This window comes from Arvicanthis niloticus, chromosome 9 (assembly GCF_011762505.2).
Source record: "Arvicanthis niloticus isolate mArvNil1 chromosome 9, mArvNil1.pat.X, whole genome shotgun sequence".
Taxonomy (NCBI): domain Eukaryota; kingdom Metazoa; phylum Chordata; class Mammalia; order Rodentia; family Muridae; genus Arvicanthis; species Arvicanthis niloticus.
This window is the reverse complement of record NC_047666.1, coordinates 11,979,092-11,999,052: the sequence shown is the minus strand read 5'-3', so window position 1 is coordinate 11,999,052 and position 19,961 is coordinate 11,979,092. Positions and strand designations below refer to the sequence as shown.

The 19,961-nt window shown below is 40.0% G+C and overlaps 1 protein-coding gene across 3 annotated transcripts; it reads right to left on the bottom strand.

Moving 5' to 3' along the window:
• Nucleotides 1-4,089: 4,089 nt before the first annotated feature.
• Nucleotides 4,090-17,284, bottom strand: Krcc1 (lysine rich coiled-coil 1). Of its 3 annotated transcripts, none has more exons than XM_034512504.2 (3): nt 17,067-17,282; nt 7,061-7,226; nt 4,090-5,454 (listed from the first exon to the last, which is right to left on the bottom strand). In XM_034512504.2, exon 3 carries the CDS (start codon nt 5,430-5,432, stop codon nt 4,662-4,664), a length of 771 nt encoding a protein of 256 aa, XP_034368395.1. In that variant the 5' UTR covers nt 5,433-5,454; nt 7,061-7,226; nt 17,067-17,282; the 3' UTR covers nt 4,090-4,661. The 3 variants fall into 3 exon arrangements, with proteins under 3 accessions (XP_034368395.1, XP_076796010.1, XP_034368396.1); XM_076939895.1 differs by lacking the exon at nt 17,067-17,282 and adding an exon at nt 16,430-16,450; XM_034512505.2 differs by lacking the exon at nt 7,061-7,226 and having other exon boundaries at nt 17,067-17,284.
• Nucleotides 17,285-19,961: the final 2,677 nt, after the last annotated feature.

The following is a 19,961-nucleotide window of genomic DNA, read 5'->3' as shown; positions in this document are numbered from 1 at the left end:
AGAGGTCATAAGTTCAAATCCTAGAACCACCTGGTGGCTCACAACCATTCGTAATGTAATGCCCTCTTATGGGGTGTCTGAAGACAGCTACAGTGTACTTACATATAACAAATAAAAACTGCAGGGCCAAAGCAGGTGGGGCTGGAGTAAGAGGGAGAAGGGAAGGGGGAAAAAAAGAGTTACCTTGGTCATGATATCTGTTCACAGTAGAAAAACCCTAAGATAGTGTTTCATTGTTTTTTTTTTAATTTATTTTTACATCTCCGTGTTTGTGTCTGCGTGTCCCCTATAGTGTGCATGTTAAGATCAGAGAACAATGTATGGAAATTGTTTTTTTCATTCAACCTTATGGGTTCAGGCGATCAAAAACAGGTTGTCAGGCATAGTGGCAAGTCCCTTACTGGTAAGGCCATCTCATCAACTCTGTTTTACAAGTTTTATTGTAAAGGTCTTTACTTTCTTTTAAATTTATTCCTATTTTAAAGGAAATTTTGAATAGAATCCTTTTTTTTTTTTTTTTTTTTTTTTTTGGTTTTTCGAGACAGGGTTTCTCTGTGTAGTCCTGGCTGTCCTGGAACTCACTCTGTAGACCTGGCTGGCCTGGAACTCAGAAATCTGCCTGCCTCTGCCTCCCAAGTGCTGGGATTAAAGGCGTGTGCCACCACCGCCCAGCTAGAATCCTTTTTTTTCACTCATTATTGAGGTATTTTTTAAAGGACTTATTTTTGAATATTGTTTCTCTCTTTTTTTGTTTGTTTGTTTTTTGTTGTTGTTGTTGTTGTTGTTTTGTTTTGTTTGAGGCAGGGTTTCTCTGTGTAGCCCTGGCTGTCCTGGAACTCACTCTGTAGACCAGGCTGGCCTCGAACTCAGAAATCTGCCTGCCTCTGCCTCCCAAGTGGTGGGATTAAAGGCGTGTGCCACCACTGCCTGGCTGTTTCTCTCTTAAGATGACATGTTCTTGCTGTGTATCCTAGGTTTGACTAGAACTCATATCCCTCCTGCCTTAGACTCCCAAGTAGTAAGATTATAAGCATATACTTAACTACTTGCTATTTGAGATGTCTCATGTATCCCAGGCTGCCTTTGAATTTACTATGTACCCAAAGCTGGCACCGACCTCCTGATTCTCTTGCCTTTATTTCCTAGGTGACACAGTTGTATGTACTCTCATGCCTTCCTAGCCCCTTGGTCTCTGTCATCCAGTGACTCACCCTAAAACCATTTTCCAAGAAGCAGACAGAGACACTTTAGAGTCTTCTGACCCTCTGCCTCTATCTCTCAAGTCTTTGAGTTAGCTCCATCATGCTCAATTATGTAATTTCCCCCTTATCATTGATTTTATTTAATTGCTGTATTATGTTAATTTGTGTATATTGAACCATCCTTGCACTTCTAAACAAAACCAACTTGATCATGGTGTACATTTAAGTATGCTGTTGAATTTGCAACCATTTTTTAAACTTTTGTATTTTTATTTATCTGAAATACCACTTTATAGCTTACTTTCTTCTTGCTTTTCTTAGGTAGGGTCTCTCTACATATCCCTGAGTGTCCCAGAACTTACTACATAGGCCAGCATGGCCTGAAAATCACAGAAATCTAAGACTCTGCCTACTGAGTGCTGGGATCAAAGGTGTGTGTCACCATGCTTAGGCTATAGTTTTCTTTTTGTATCACTTATCATGTTTTGGTAGGTATAACCCTACAGAGACATAATTTTGCCTCCTAACAAAGAAAACTTGGGACATATTGATTCACTATTAGATTTTACCAGGCCTTTAAAGAATCATTATGAATGTTTCTCTATTTTGTGAAACTCCCCTCAAATTAATTTTAGAAAACCAATACTAAACCTGCCGAAACCTGATAAAGACACATGACTGGTTGGGCATGGTGAAGCACGCCAGCAATTCTAGCACTTGGGAAGTGGAGGCAGAATATCAGGTGTTTAAGGTCATCTTTAGGCAACCTGGACTACCTGAGACCCTTTATTCTCTTCTATTTTTTTTAAAATTCTATTTATCAATCATCTATCTTTTGTGTGTAGGGTGAGAAAGGATATAAAAGCAACCTGTGAAGATTCTGATAGGTGTTACGTGTCCACCTATTTTGCCTATTGTACACTATTTTGCCTATTGATGGATATGTCTGGTGTGGGCCCTCAGGGTGTGCTTGTTTGGAGCTGGGTAAATGGCTGCAGGTTTTTGTCTTCTCATTATTTTGTAAATGAATCTTTTGCTAGTATACTGCATGTATTCCTAGTACCTGCAGAGGTCAGAAGGCGGCATTCAATCCAAGACTAGAGCTACAGACTGTTGTGAATTACCATTATTGGAAATCAAACCCAGGTCCTTTGCAAGAGCAAGTGCTTTTAACTGTTGAACCATCTCTCTAGCCCACGTTCTCTACTCTTTAAGTTGAAGGATTCACCAAAGTCCAAGTAGGACTAAGTTGCAGCAGACAATCTACAACCTGTCCTGTATTTCTCTCCAGGTAAAAATGAGGTAATTTATGTGCCCAGAACATCTATATTTACTTCTGGAAACTTTGTCTGTATACCTGGAGACACTGTGAAAGCAGAAGTTGTCTCACTGTCCAGAACAACATTTATTGGTATGTGAAGCAGACAACATGGCCTTCAGTCTGTGGCATTACACATATGTGGTGTATACCTGAAATGCCTCAGAGTGGAGGAAGTAATCAAACCAACTTCTTTGATGGAGGGGAGTTGATGGGAGCCAAGCCCTTTGCCAATTCTGGTCTTATGCTCTCAGACCTAGGCTCCCTCTTCCTCCTCTTCCCCCATGTAAAACCATGCGACCAGTCTTGATTCTTGTCACAAAGGGAACATTGATAACCATGTCCCTTATTCCCCTCCTCCCCAAAGCCAGTATTCCCCATTGGATTTGTGAGAGACATTCCTTCTTATCTGTATTTGTCCTCAGGTACCTTCTCCCACCCTGTCAAGGGCAGCAAGGTCCTCTGTAGGAACCATTTGTGATTGTTCATTATTTTCTGATCCTAAGAGCAGTCAGTCCTGAATGATGAGGTGCTTCTGACAGGTACTTTTCAAGACTGTGTATAGTACTCTGAGCATTTGCTGGGACACGGATTTCTTCTCCAAATCTGAGTTGTCTGGGGGATAGTTTCAGGCTAATCCTACTGATGGACTTAAAGCTGCTAAGAAACATGGGTTTTTCCTGCAGTTGGGACTATGTTCTGATGTTACTGTGAGTGGTTGGCACTCTCTGGCCTACCTTACTCACTTGTAGTCTTCAGTTCTCCCTCCCTCCCTGGCTTAGGGAGCAAGGAACTAAATTGCCAATTGCTTTGTACTTCTTTGCACCTCTCCATGGTATTTAGGCTTCTTCTCTTTTGATTTCCCAGAACTTTTGTCCTCTTCATTGCTCTGATTCTTTTCACTTGCAGATGCATGAAGGATACTACTATCCCCCACCTTGTTCTTTGGGATTGTTTTGGTTTGTTTGTTTGTTTTTTAAACATACTTAAGACATCTTCCTAAGTTTTGACCAGGGTTTTTCCACCTCGGCTATTTTGGTTCAAAAGTTTCTTTGTAGTGGAGGCTGTCCCAGGCATGTATTAGGCTTAGCTCCCACCATTCAATTTGAATGAAGTTGGAGAACAGGGGACATTTTAGGAAAAAGGTTTCTGTCCTAATTTTTTTTTAAAATTGTGCTAGCCACAGTGGCCTCAATATGATCAATACCACACATTTATAGTCTTCTCTTGCTTAGTATCTATGATTTTCATCAAAATATTTTAAAGAAATTGCATGATATATTTAGTGTCAGTTAATGTTCTGTTGTATGACACTGTTGATTTTGAGCCATTTTAAAGAAATCACAGCATTGCCAGGAAAGAATAATAGCATTTTCTTTTGTAAATTCTTTTTTTCATTTCAATTATTTAGAAAAATTATTGTGAGCCATAGATTTTTATTATGTGAGCCTGATACAGTAGGTAAATAATTTTTACAACCTTTTAGTGTATTCTACCTCTAAAATCTTTAATATGCTTTTTCCTTTCCAAAAGAAAATCACTAGAACAGAGCACTGACACAAAGCAACATCCAGAAGTTAAAATACTTTATTATAAACATTTTCAGAATATAAACTGATTTTGTGTGAAGTCTCTGAAACTTTAAAAACTATATGTTAAGATAAAATTATTATGTTATTTCACTTTCCAACCCAGAAAATATATTGCAAGTTAGATCTAAAAAAGGAAATCTAAATTGCTTCATAGAGAAAGCCAGTGAGCATAAAAATATGTGACTCAAAACTAAAAGAAACCCAACCAAGAAATATCGATTCCATAAAAGTCAGTTAATCTTCCAATTTTAAATAAATGATCTCCCAAGGGAAAATAATTCCACCACCACAGCAATTTGGTCAATAAAAGCAGAGCCACTCTCTTAAAGGGAAATTCTACCATAGGTAAGAAAAATTAATAAATCTTTTAGAAAATAGAAAAGTAATCTCCATGTTGGAAAGCAAGCACACTAAATACTTCATGTTCAACTCTGTAAGAAGTTGAAACTTCTGTCCACATATGCAAGTGACATGAATATGAATGCAGATAAAACCAAGCTCCTTGACTGTTATTTCAGGAGATCTAAGTCTCAGGAGATCTAAGGAGCTTCAAAATCCAAGGATAGACTGGTCCCAAAGCATCTCCTCCTCTGTCCTTTCTTCACCTTGTTCCTTTTTTTCCTTCCTACGCTTACGGTCCTCTTTCTTAGATGATACATCTCGGTTTTTTTTCTCTTTTCGATTCTTAAGCTTTTCTGTACCATCCTGTACAGTTTCTGTTTCTGCCTTTGTTTTCTTTCTTTGGATGCTCCTATGTTTGTTTAAATCCATTTCCTCAGAACTCCTTTTCCTCTCATGTTTGGGCCGTTCTTCCTGCCTTTCTCTGCCCTCTTCTAGATGTCTTTTCCTCTTCTGGTGCATTTGTCTATGACTGACTTGAGGGTCGACGGCACTGTGTCCTGAGCAGAGGCGCTTGTGAACTACAGATTCTACACTATATGAGCCGCAATTGTATTCTTGCTGACTAAGGTTCAAGGGGACTGGTTTTTCTGAGAAGCCATCCCTAGTAAATTGACAATAGCTCAGAGAGTTTAGTCTTATCTTATCATGAGGTGGTAACCACTGGGGTACCTGGTCTTCCGTCTGTGAACTACTGCATGATCTTGGGTAGGAATGGTTGGTTCCAGATGGGAATCTTTGATCAAACATTCTATACCTGGGCCTGGAATCAAACTCTTCTCTGTACCCACAGCTTTCCAAATACTCCCCTCTCATCCTTCTGAAACAAGTCTTTGGCTCTAAGCCTCTGGCTTTCTGTACTTTAATATAGTCTTCAAGTTCATCTTGAAAAGAGTCATATGGCTTGTTTGAATGCTTCATTAGGTTGACCGAAAGGGATTATCTGTAGAGTAAATGGAGAAAAAGATACTAAATTCTTTTGTTCTGAAAAATTTTTCACTCTTAGAAAGGTTAAAATAACAAATAGAAACCCAAATTAAAACCTACATTAACTGTTAAATATTTTGATAACGTATGTCAAAGAGAAGTATCACAATGGTCAAATATCTCATAAACCATTCACAGTAACTTCAGTATTCTAACTTGAGAGAAAAAAGTATAGAAAGGAAATGGAATATGAGATGTTTTCATAAGTCTAAAAATAAAAAATGTATAGCAATAGGGATGTGTGAATCACGTCTGTGGCAGTGGCCTGATCTAAATGTTAGGTAATTTTAAAGCTGTGACCTTATTATTGTTTTCTAGGACAAGCAACAGAACCATAATTAAGTAATTTAATCTTTAAAATCCTGTTTACTCAATAAAATAAATGTACATACTTACCTGTCTATAGTACTCTAAGGCTTACTAATGAAAGAATGTGATGTTTGTAAATTTTGGAATGCTGAAAATGATAAACTCAGCTACAGGATGAGCTACTACTTATGGGACCAGGGTATGAGAAAAGGTGAAGGAACAGAATGGAGTTCTGCAGCATCTATACAGCACTTGGATTCCCCTCTATTACTTGACTGCTATAAAGGCATTCTAGAATGCCTTCTGGTTTGTTCTCTCCCAGAAGACAAGTATGAGGTGGAAACTGAGGAGGCGGAGGTAGAGATGGACATAATAGGGATAAGAACTCACACAGAAAAGTTTCTAAAGAGCAACAGCAATTCCTTATTATCTTTCTTTACCTCACATTAAAATTCATTTTGGGGGATTTATTTATTAGGACAAACCCCGCCCCTCATGTACAACTGAATATTCCTTCCCTTTAAGAAGTAAGATCCAACAAAGCATCCCAGAGGCATGGCCAGTGATTATTCTGAGAATAGGAAAATGGTCTAACTGAAATGTACTTTGGTGAATTAGAAAAACTAAATATCATACTAATTTAGAAGCATAAAAATTTTGATTAGGACAGCCACAATAAACATGAGGAAATAAAGGCATACCATTTTGTACTTCAAAAGAGCAAGCATACAAATGGTCAATAAACACAGGAAAAGATGCTGCAGATCATCAGACATAAAATAAGCGTGAATTAAAACCACAGTGAGGGATCACTACACATTCACTGGAATGACTACAAGACTGACAGTGTTTAGTGAGGAGGTTGAACAACTGTAACTCTGACCTTTCTGGCAGGAATGGTAAAAGGGACAATCACTCAGAAAACAGTTTGGCAGCTTCTTAATCAAGTTACATATACACCTATGTAATAATGATTTAGTCATACCACTCAGAGGCATTTACCCAAAGGATAAACATCAGTGTTCATAGTAGTATGAACCCTCCAAAAACCAAATGTAAATCAATAGGTAAATGGGTAAAGCAAATGATGGTCTAACTACCTAATGGAATAAACATCTATACAAAGCAGAAACAGTCCTAGCATCTGTCCATTGACAACTGGATAAAGCGGATGAATCTTGGAGACATATTACGCCAAGTAAAACAACCCAGTCCCTAAATATCTCAGACGGCACACATGAGCAAAACCTTACCGTTATCAGGCTGAGAACTTGATGGTGAAATCTGATCATATTCAACCATTAATTGCTTCAGTTTTTCAGCATGAAACTCCACAAAGTGAAGACTATAACAATCAAGGAGCTAAACCATGGAGTAGAGATTATATCTATTTTTGTCTAATACTCAACTCTCATTCACCTGAAACCAAGCACAATTTTTTCACAAAGATTAAAAGTTCATACCTACACAACCAGCACAGACAAAACCTACAAAATTCATCTTTATTTGCTGTCAATCCGAAAACTTTTTAAAGCACATTTATTATACGTGTAGAGGTGTACACATGTATAGAGGTCAGAGCACAACTTGCAGGCATCAGTTTTCTCCTTCTACAATGTTGGTTCTGGGGATCAAACTCAAGTTAGGCCCCTGAGGCAAGCATCTTTACCCACTGACCAGCCACTAAAACTTAGCTTTTTGTTGTTTTGTTTTTTGAGACAGGGTCTCTCTATAGATCCCTGGTTGTCTTGGAACTATGTAGATGAGACTGGCTTCAAACTCAACAAGATTCATCTACTTCTATCTCCCAAATGCTGTGATTAAAAGTATATACCACGCCCAATGAGTATTTTATTTTAAAAACCCTAAAAAAGTTTTTAAAGAATGGATTATCCTTCTTGTTCTCTATTCTGGTTTCTCAGTCTTACTTAGTCTGGCAGGAGCCCCTCTTTCCAGTCCACTTCCATCCACTAGAGACCTCTTGATGCCAACCTAGGGTCTACCTTGTTCTATTCTGCCACTTGCCCATATCAGTCATTCCTTCTAGTATATCTCCATTCCTTTGTGATACCTAATGACCTGCAGAAATACTCTCTAATTAAGGACTTCCCCTGCCACAGTGGTCACAATAGGTTGGGTTCTCAGACCAGTGCATTACTCTACTCTCCTCAGAGAAACTGCTTCTTATAGTAGATGACAATCAACACAGACATCTGGAGTGTGACATTACTTTGGAGAACTCAGTCCTAAACAGAATATCTTCATTAAGCTCAGGGATCAATGTAGAAGAGAAGACAGATTGTAAGAGTCAGAAGTGATGGATGACTCCAAGGAAACAGTGTTTGCTAGACACAGCAGGACTGATGCACATATGAACTCAGACTGTGGTAGCATGCACAAGATCTGCATAGGTTCAAGCCAGATGGGTCTTAGCACTAAAAAGGTAAAGTGGACACAAAGCCTCATCCCTAACCAAGAAGCTACGTGTAATTTATACCTGCTGGAAAATGAAAAATTAGTCTTCTTCAACTGAGTGTCACTAAGCCTATCAACTACACTCCAGAGAGCAGGTCAAATGCCTAAATGAGAGTTTCACCCCAGTCAGAATGTCTAACATTAAGAAAGCAATACATGCTACCAAGGACTTTGGGTGTGTGGGAGTTATGCACTGTCAATACGAATATAAACTTGACTAAACACTATGAAAATGTACATGAAGGCTCCTCAAACTGAAAATAGAACCACTGTATAATCCAGCTTTAATAGTTGTGGGTATAAGCCTCTACCATTCAAGTGAATAAATGTGTAATAAATGTGTAATACATTTATTACAGTACTATTTACTATAGCTAGGTTACAGAATCAAGTGATCCATCAACAGATGGATCAAGAAAATGTGGTATATACTATACAACTATTCAGCCATTTAAAAAAGGACAGAATTATGTTGTTTGTTAGAAAATGAATGCAAACTAGAGGTCATCATATAAAGTGAAATAAGCCAGGCTCCTAGGCAAATATTATGTTTTTTCTTATTTGTAGATCTTAGATTGAATATACAAAGGCACAAACACACGAAATCTTTCAAAATATACATTTCTGGCCATTATTAGGCAAAATATTGCCATATGAGTAAGTTCAAGTAAAACAAAAACAAAAAAACCCTTAAGTGCTTAAATGTGTGGGGCTACAAGATATCACTTTGCTGTTGCTGGAATGATGCCATAAGTGGATTTCAGTCATCACAGGACATGAGGAAGTGAGCCAGTGATTCAGAGCAAAGACAAAGATGCTTGGGTCCTTTCTACTCACATTATGAACATGTGCTAACAGCTTTGCATGTTCTACCTCTAAACTCCTTGTATGAGAGGATCTAACAGAAAATAATCTTTGAGTGAGTTTGAAACTGTCCACATACTAGTAACTGAAATGTTGATTCAGGGCAAACAGAGAAATTAACATTTTGTGAATAGCCATGAATGATTTTTTTATTTTCTTGAAACTTATCTTTCTAATTGCGTATTACTTTACAATCTTATAAAACCTAACTAACAAATTTCAACACAACTCAAATATCACAATAACACTTTGATTACCTGGTAACTTTTCTACAGAATTAGAATAAACACAGATGCCTTCTTTTACCTAATTCTCACAAATATGGCAAACAGGGCATCCTGTGGGTTTAAGAAACAGAATGATTCAAAGTGATTTGCCCAATCATTAATGGCAGAGTTGAGACCTGAATCCAAGTCCTCTCAATCTGAAGCCAAGAATAACTGTAATTAGAGTATTTGAATTTCAATCACATATAAACCAAGATGTAGTTTCAAACAAGATTACCAATGAGTAAAACTAGATGATGTGGCTGGTAAGATGGTTTAGTGGGTAAAGGGCACCTATGGCCAAGCCTAGTGACCTGTGTCTGATTCCTGGGACCAACACGATAGGTGAGAACTGACTCCAAGTTTTCCCTTGACCTCCATTCAGTGTTGTGACAGGTATGAATCTACACACAAATACACACACACACACACACACACAACTACATTGTGTGTATAGGGCAATTACTTAGATGAGATCTAAACAGCACAATTTTATGTTAGTACTTTTGCATCCAAGATGGAAGAGCTAAAGAGATCAAGTTTCTCCAGGTCTCTGAACATTAAGAGACTAGAGTAGAAAAGATAATTGTGTATATAGATGGTAGATGGTAGTGATTAATGGCTACCTGCCCCCTCTCTTCATGACACCAGTATACAGGCAAGATACAGAATGGAAGCCACACCATATTAAAGAACATTCATTGGACAGGAACTCAGACTTAAGGTACAAGAATTATTTACCAACCCACACCTGTGTCTAGCTGAGAGTCACAACTCATCCTGGTCAGTATCTTCATTTATGAACTAGAGGTAAGACCACTAAACAGTTCACAGTGAATCGAAGCCTCTTTAAAGGGCTTTAAAGGTAAGACTACTGTATATTACCTTTACTGCAGTGGAAACCACTAATGCAAAACAACAACAACAACGAAACCTTTTGATACAGACTTATAGTTTCTTGAATTTCTCTTCTAGTTATTGTATGAATGTGCTGGCTAAATTACTAGGGACTTAAGGTGCTGTGTGAATTCAGTGTTGGGGGTGGGGGAGCAGAGTTAGAAAGACCTGAGTTTAAACCCTATTTACCCAAATATGTCAGTTAATTATTTCTTTTCTAAGCCCGTATCTTCACCCATCAAAAGGGCAAAACCATCTACCACAAAACGTTCTTAAAACAATTAAACAAAATGGTATGGATGAAATTTATCTGCTACATTTCAAAGACTACAAAAGATAGTCTCTTATTTTCAACCTATCTCATCATAAAAACAGCAGCATCACTCCACAGATACCTTTTATAAAAACCTGTCTGCATTCCTGATATCTACAGAGAAAGTAAAGGAAGGTAAAATACTGGAGGTTGCATTTTCAATCTTCATTTAGCAATACCATTTCAAACACCATCTCAAATTTTTAATTTTCCAACTGCTTACAAGACTATAGTTACAACTTTTTGCTCATAATAAACCTCATTATAATATGAAATCATCTAGTAAGCTTAATATTTAATATGGAGATCTTTTAAACTTAAAAAAAAAAGGGGCTGGAGAGATGGCTCAGCAGTTAAAGAGCACTGACTGCTCTTCCTAAGGTCCTGAGTTCAATTCCCAGCAACCACATGATGGCTCACAACCAGCTGTAATGGGATCTGATGTCCTCTTCTGGTGTGTGTCTGAAGACAGCTACAGTGTACTTGTATAAATAATAATAAATAAATAATATCTTAAAAAGGATATTCAATGTCTATTTTTTAAAAATTTCATTTGTTTATTGTGTATGTATCCAGTGTACATGCCAGAGGAGGCATGCAGAAGTCAGGGGATAGCTAAAGATTCAGTTCTTTCTTCTTCCACCAGAGTCCCAGAGATTGAATTCAGGCCCTCGGACTTAGAGGTGGCCATTTCTCAGGCCGTATAGCCTCAAATTTGTAATCCTCCTTGCCTTAGCCTTGTAAGTACCTAGAATTATAGATGTGTGACATCACACCAGAACTTTACATTTTTCTGTGGTCCAGAAAATATCACTGTAAATGAGAAGGTACCTGGGAACTGATGATGGAAGCTCTGGGTCACAATATTGAAATGTGGACTAAGACACTGAACCTAGGCATTTTTTTTTTTTTTTTTTTTTTTTTTGTTGAAAACAATCTCAAAAAAAAAAAAAAAAAAAAAAAACCAGACAATTTTATGAGTCATGGATTCAAACCTAGGTAAACCCTCCATATTTCTGTGTTCCACTTTTTTGGACTCAACTATTGATTTTAAAAAATCATGTTTATTGAGCAAGAAGACTTACTTCCTGTGTCATTATTCCCTAAACAATACAGTATAACAATTATTTAACAGTTATACTGTACTCAAGTCAAGGCTATATACAGCTTCACTGAGTCAGACTTTTGTAGGTTTTGTTATAAGTAGGGGGTCTGGAAACAATCCCCTGCAAATAATTAAATATGACTGTATACTATTAATGTTCTGTGAGAATCATTGGGAGGAACCATAAACCAACTTTACCTGTAGCAGGCAACCTTTTCCTAGTTGGTAAAAATGTAACCATATAAATGTCACTAAATATGTAATATAATACAAACATGAGGATAGTCATGTTGTATATTAACTTTTAGGACTTGGGCTAACTTTTCTCCCTTCACAATTAATCTTGCCCAAATCACTATATTTACATGGTCTACAGTTAAATCTAAAGCAACCAACTGCTGAAAATTTACAGATGCTTATCAATTTATGAGCAAGAATGCTACAGTTTGACAATATATCCCCCAAAGCTGGTGTTGGAATGGCGGAAACTTTACCCCAGTACAAGCATTAGGTGAAGCCAAATGGGAACTATTTAGGTCATGAGGTCACCACCATAGGATTTGATTAATGTCAGTGAAAAGAGAATTATGGCTGCAAGTTTGATATCTCTCCACACACATACTCTTGCCTTCCTCCATGAAGGTGATCTTCACCAGATGGTGGCCATCTTTAAAGAAAAATCACCAGCCTCTAGAACTGTTAAAAAAATCTTTTAAAATATAAGTGTGGCGTTCCATCATATCAATATAAAGTGGACTGAAGATAAATACCATTTAGTACCAACATTGTACATTAAATTCAAATATTTATGTATTGGTTTTTCAGGATGGATTCTCTGTGTAGCCCTTTCAGGTATTTATTTTCAAGACAGGGTTTGTGTAGCCCTGGCTGTCCTGGAACTGGCTTTGTAGACCAGACTGGCCTCTGCCTTTTGAGGGATTAAAGGTGTGTGTCACCACCTTTATTTCTTAGGTTATTTCTGTTGTTTTGAGACAGTCTCACCACTTAGCCCTTGCTAACCTGGTACTATGTAGAAGAGAATAGCCTCAAACTTGTCAATAGCAGTCTTTGCCTTCTGAGTACTAGGATTACATGTATATGTTAAAAATGCCTACCTTCTTTTTTGGAGACAGGGTTTCTCTGTGTAGCCCTGGCTGTCCTGGAACTCATTCTGTAGACCAGGCTGGCCTTGAACTCAGAAATCCGCCTGCCTCTGCCTCCCAAGTGCTGGGATTAAAGGTGTGCGCCACCCCTGCCCGGCTAAATGCCTACCTTCTATGTAGCTACTTAAATATATTGGAAATGTGATGCTATGAACATGGTTTATTTTTTAAAAATGTTGTAGAATGGTATATTCCAATTATAATATCAACGAGCCAATATATACAAGCTAAAATAATTTAAGAGAGGAATTACTGTGGCTGGCTCATGATCCATTCACTTCCTTTCCCAGGAATGGGGGTGATAGTAGAAGGAAGGTGGTACCTATATCTGAGTAAAGCCCTGAATGTATTTGCTTGAAAGAACTAATTTTTACCTTAAGCTATCCCTGGCCAAGGATTACTGATAGTAAACACTGCCCATATCTAAGAGGCATAACACCCTGAAAAATACCATAAAACTTATATGATTCCCTAGGGTATATAGATATATTCATAATCTACAGTGTGACCCAGTGAATCTCACCAAAGATACAAATTTGAAACAAGCCTGAAACATCTTTCACTTACCAGACACTTCTTTGTTTCATTTGGGTTTCTAAATGAACTTATCTTTGAAATAATTTCTCAGTCTTTATACTGTATTACACTGCTAATTCATGGGAGACTGATTTGCAGCTCAATATTATGTTAGCTAAATTTTATTGAAAATAACTGAAAAAGACATACACTGATTTGGGGTTTGCTACATGTTTACTACATTATAGTTTTAACTCTTGCAAAAATGACCAAGTCTGTATTTATGCTGGTTATTTTCAAACTAAGCTTGATTTCAGCACTAGTATGTAGCTTTTCTGTTTAAAAATGTGTGTTCAAAAACAAACTGTTAAATCAGAAAGTTTAGAAAGAATGTGAATATAGTGTTTTACAATTATTTTGAATTGTTTAAAAATATACAGTTTAGCTACAGTAAGGTAAAACAAATAATGTAGTTTTCACAACTCTCCTTGATTCTGAATTGTACATACAAACTGACCACAATATTGACTCTTCTTGGGACAGGATGTGTTCAGGTTAGCCCCAAACTTCTCAAAAAAGTTTTACTTGTCCTATTTTGAAGGTGAGAATGGAACTGAAACTGTAATTCTTTTCTAATTTTTGGAGGGGTTTTCTAATATAGCTTAAAACTAACTCACTAACTCACTCTCTCTCTCTCTCTCTCTCTCTCTCTCCAAGCACTTGTCTTTTTGGGTCTCATAGTGCAGCCAGGCCAGCCTTAACTCCTGAGCCTCCTGCCTCAGCCTTTAAACACTAGGATTTTAGGCATGTGTGACATGCCCACTCTAACTTTTTTGGGGTTGGGAGTACAGTCTACATAGACCAAGTTGGCCTAAAACTCAGAGATCTGCCTCTGCCCCTCAAGTACTGGGATTAAAGGTATGAGCCACCATACTTGGCTCCACCCAACCTTTTGTAACTATTGAAAATAAGAGTCCTAAACCAGGTAGGGTGGTACATTCCTATAATCCCAACACTTGCAAGGTAGGTGGAGAGTTGGGAAGACAGTCCCATAACAGTGACTAGGTAACTTTTTAAACTGCTGTATTTTTTTTTCAAATCTTACTGGTTTTAATTTTTTTCTGAATGTTGCCAAATGCTCAAATGACCATTAAAAGTCCAAACTTCCATGTTCTGTGATTACTGTCCCAGCACACAGCTACACCACAGAATTCCAGACTGCTCAGTAATCAGTCCAAAACTGTAAATCTAATTTACACAGCCCTTCAGAAGTTTGGTTATTGTAAGGTTCCTAAACTTGACAATACTGATATTCTCCATAGGATAATCTATGTTGTGTATAAGGGGGCTATTTTGTGCATTTTAGAGTGCTGTGGCATCTCTGTCCTATACCAAATAAGATTACCTAAAGCATTTGTTTACCATGTTCCTCTGTCCAGTGGCTATGAGCATAAATGTCTCTGGATGGACATTCCAAATGAATGGAAGATGGGAGAGTCTGAAACAGACACATCCTTGGTTGAGAACCACTAGGCTAGTCCAACTACCTCACTCCATAGATGACATAACCCAAGACCAAGTGTGGAACTTTCCCAGGGTCATTAAGACTCCCATCTCACTAGTCTCATTTTTACCACCTATAAGTGGAACAGCAGTTATTATTACATGGATTATCACTTGTCTTTTGCATATATTAGAATCATTGAAAAAAAATTGATGTGGAAACTGGCAGAAAGGTTGGCTTTGTTTGATTCTAAATTGTCCTGTGATCTGACAATAGAACTAAAAAGAATTCCATGTTGACACCTAAAAGCTATCCAGGCATACTTGGTGATAGAAGTTTTAAAACACACACACAAAATTCAGATAAAAAAATTTCTCAGGATATTCTAGGCTGATTAAAGATACTCATTTGATTGCAAGTGAATTTCTGTAACATTCTTACTAAATGGAAGTGTTCATGAAAATGTTTTAAGGATACTATTTTACTCCTGTGCCACTTCTCCATAGTGAACCGTGTAAGGACATAAAATACGGATATCATGGAAAAAAGTTACTTTTAGTGTTATATGTACAGGTATTCTAGAAAATGGAGTCTAAATTATACTGTAATATTCTGGCTTTCGTTATCTTTCACACTGGAGACAAGGAGCAATATAAGGCAAAAGTACTAAAAAATAGTTTTTCTGTTTCTTGGTGTTCTACTGAAATCTTCTACAGTGGGTAATCAAATGCCATGATATAAAATTATTTCCAAAACTACTTTAAAGACTTACAGGTGCAGGCTGTCTCAGGTGTGTAGTACCCATAAGAGCACACATTTCTATTGGGATAGTCAATAGCGTTTTGTGTTTTGGTAAATGTGTTGGTGAGAATGTCAAAACTCTCCAAACCTCCATCCATAAAGTGACTTAAGCTGAAATTTAACATAGCCCCTAGTAGCCTAAGTTCAAGTCCCTCGACACCCCAGTCCCCCTTTAAGGAAAAGCTCTGGCTGTCAGGTTTACTGTTTATTTTAGCCCTCAACAGATGGCAGGCCTCCGAGTTTGTGATGCTCAGGGTCTAAGGAGTTGTACTCTTAGTAGAGATCACTCTTAAAAAGGTAACAATTCTGGCCCCCCCCTCCCCGCCGGTTTTTTGTTTTTCCTGAGGTAGTATCTCACTCTATAGCTTCTGCTGGCTAGGAATTCTCATGTAGACCAGGATGGCCTTGGCCTCTCCAGTGCTGGGGATTTAAGGCGATCAACACCACGCCCAACAAGGGCTCTATCTATCCCATCATTTTAAGCTTATTTCCCACAAGTCAGAAGTCTTTCATAGACTATCAAACCGTTTCTTTGAAATGTAATTAGGATAAAGGAGGTGCTTTCCCGGTCTCTGTGGGAGATAGGCACCTAACTTCCATAGTTCCCAGCCGGCAGAAGCAATGACTAACCCTTGGGAAATTTTAACCTCTCCTTCAGGCCTTCTCTCCTTACACATTCTTCTTCTTCTTTTTTTTTTTTTTTAAAGGCCCAACTCACCCCGAGCAATTCAGAATACAGCTCAGCTTTGGTCCCAGTCAGTAGGTATGGAATAAAATCTTGATCCTCGCCACCCTCACACTGGCCAATAAATACTAAAAACTCCCATCGCTATGTCAAGGTATGTTTGAACATATTTTCTAACTCGTCTTCCTGGCTCTCCAGAAAAGCTCTCTCGAAAAGCTTCGGGGTGATGATCCCCTCCACCTCACCTCCGCTCTTCCCTGAGGAAAACTTTCAACTTGGAAGCGCCCACCCTGCTTTCCAGAACCTCCTAACTCCCAACTAGTTCCTGTCCCTGGGTGGCCTGCCGTGAAGTCTCCTCTCCAAACCGAGGCTGCTCTCTCTGGGGGTCGCTCGAAGACGGGGCTTCCTCACTGACCCCCCCACTTCCCTCTGCTTGGCCGCCTCTTCTCCTGGCCCCCTCGGACCTCGGCTTCCCCGCCAGGCGGTGGCGTCCCCTGGCCGTGACGCAGCGGGCGCTGAGGGGCACTGAGGAGAGAGGCGCTCCGAGGGCCGCCGGCCGCGCCCGGCTCGTCGGCCATTGCGCAGGCGGGGCGGGGCGCTCGGCCTTCACTAGGCCGCGGGAGTTGAGGGCTGAAGCTCGGGCCGCCCCCGCCGCCGGGCGGGAACTCACCTTCTCTGAGGCAGGGGCGGGCGTCTACAACTACTGTCCCCCTCCCCGCCAACAACGCCGGCCGGGGACCAGAGGCTGCGGTGGAGGTGGCGGAGAGGCAGAAACACCGCTGCCGCCGCCGCCGCCTCCGCCGCAGAGCAGGCGGGGTGGGGGGGAGGAGGCGGAGACCTGACTTCCTGAGGGGAAGTCGCCGCCACCACCCGCGGCTGACTGGACGGCGCCAGCGCCATGGCGGCGGGGCGCGCAGACGCGCATGCGCAGCAGAGCGGCCCGGCGCGCAGGGCACTTTCTAGCCCCGCCCTCCATGTTTGCTCCGCCCCTTCCCGCCATTTCGGGCTAACCGGCTCTGTCCGGAAGAGTTGTATCTGGGGTATCCGTCCTTCTTGTCAGTGGAGGAAAGAAACCTAGTGACAAGGTTCAGCCAGGAAGCCAAAGTGAGTCTGGAAATATACGGATCCACCGGCAAAAGTATCTAAGAAACGCACACCTGCCTTTTCTTTTTCTTGTGCTCTTATACTAATACTAAATATTAAGCACAATCCCTGCTCGTGGTACATTGCTAACATAGTCCATAAATTCTCTCTCGGGTTGTGCATGTACGTGCATAGTGTTCCTCAAAGCACATACACGGTTTCATCACCATACATGCTCCTATCACATAGATACATCACACAGGTACTACTAAAGTGTATTTAGTTTTCTTTACATGGTCATTTTGTGTGGAGCGGAATGACGGTGGGGTTCCTTTTTACCTTACGCACCCCAGAGGTCGGGTCAGGTTCTGGAGCTTGACAACAATCTCCTTTACACAACGACCCATGAGTAAGAGGGTCTCACTTTAGCTCTGGCTGGTCCCAAACCAGCGATTGAAGGGTTAATTACCTAAAAGCCTTAGCTGGACTGAGAAGCTCAGAGCTGACTGTTGACTGCTGAAGCTTCTGATAAGGAGACCACATCCCAAACCCGCTAGTGTCTACCACTTCAGGGACCTGACCTGCAAATGGAATCTTCCAACCCCAAAGCTCCCCCCTCCTCTCTTCAGTCCTACAAAACAAGGGCCCCTGCTGCCACATGTGCCACTTGGACATAGTCTCACTTCCCTGAAAGACTAAAGCTCTTCAGTTTTGATTGAAGGTCAGTCCTGTTTCAGGAGATGTCTGTCTTCCCTTCATTTCTACTGGCCTCCACCAATCCCGTTCTGACATTAGCAAACCTTCTCTCAGCCTCTCGAGCTGAGATTACTAGAGTGAGCCAGAAAGCTCCACTAGGGTCTTTGGTCTTTAAAGCTGAAGACTGTGCTTTACCCACAGGCTGGCCTGGAAAACAGGATCCTTCTACCTCAGGCTCCTAAGTGCTGGAATTATAAACAACTTTACTCCTGGACCATGTTAAAGGCCCTGGTTCCTGCTAATACTACACTGTTGTGTAACTCAACGTGCTGCATTTGCTTTCTTTTCCGAAAATTGCCACTCCCCTACAGCCTAATAAACTCCTTCTGTAAAAGGATCACGAGGCTTCACACAGAGGCAAGCAGTCCGTTACTGAATCCATGCTTTCTTAATAACACAGGGACAAGAGAGAACATGAGGTTTTGGTCTGTGCTGTAATTAGACAGCATACAATGGGCTATTTATGTGAGTGACTTTCTCTCTTCCCTCCACCCTTTAAAAATATTTATTAATTTTACTTTTAAAATAGTCTATAGTACATAAAAACTTGCACATAAATAGGAATGCGGTGTTCCTAAAGATCTGCTCTTGATCATGTGTGTAGTGTGTTTGTGTGTGGAGAGGGTATGCGCCCGTGTGTGTGTGTGTGTGTGTGTGTGTGTGTGTGTGTGTGTCCAAGGAGGTCAGTTGCATCGGATTCCCTGGAGACACATCTGGTTCTAAGTGGTCTGATGTGGGTATTGGGAACCTAACTCAGGTCCTTTGCAAAAGCAGTACAGAGCTCTCACCCTCCGAGCCATCTCGCTCACCCTTCACCTTTATTCTCAGTGCCGTCCCCCTGCTTATTTAGCACCCCCTTGCTTCAGTCTCTAACCTTTCCCATTGGTCTCTCACATCGCTTATGGAACGAATGAATGAGCTGTGAGTGCCGAGCTCTTCCTGGCCTGCTTAATATTGCCAAGAACTCTGAACAGTCTATTATTAGACTCCGCGGGAGCTGGCAGACATTTTCTGTAAAAGGTCAGCAGTAAGCGCTTTTGGCCCTGCTGGTTATATGTTTTCCAGGGGACATAGTCAGCCACTGTGCTATGAATACATCCACAGAAAAGATGTGAGCAAGTGAGTGTGTTTGCTTCCTGATAGTTATATTTACAGTAACCGAAATTTGAATTTTGCCACAAAATTCATTTAATCCCCAACCATCCATTAAAGACAGTAAAAACTATTTTTACTTCACGGCTGTAAAGGGCCCTGGAATAGTTCTGCCCTAAATGAACTGTGGCATCAAGTAGAAAGGAATTTTGCTAAGGGTAGGGAAAAAAAAAACAAAAAACAAAAACAAAAACAAACAAAAACAAAAAACAAAAAACAAAAAACCACTTGCAGCTTCCTTGATTTGCCACTAGATGGTGATCTTTTCGAGTGTGTCGCTCAGCCTGTGGGTCTTTGATGGAGGAGAACTTTGGAGGTTTTGCAGGGCGTGGTAGCATCCTTGTATTTGGACAGGCACACCAAAATTTATAGCAAACTATATTGATAAAATTTACCCTTTACTTCTGGACTTTCATACCTATCCATACATATTCCCTAAACTGTGACATATATAACGGAGGAAACACAATCACTCTCCCGAGGCCTCTGAGGTGATCAGTCTAAAGGTTTGGAACAACAATGTGTATACCCGGGAGGTACAGCTAAAGCTCTAAGTGCTACCACAGGCATCTGG

Bases quoted from the DNA above. Each gene is read 5' to 3' on its own strand.
- Krcc1 (XM_034512505.2), bottom strand. From the start codon at position 5,432: ATGAAGCATTCAAACAAGCCATATGACTCTTTTCAAGATGAACTTGAA.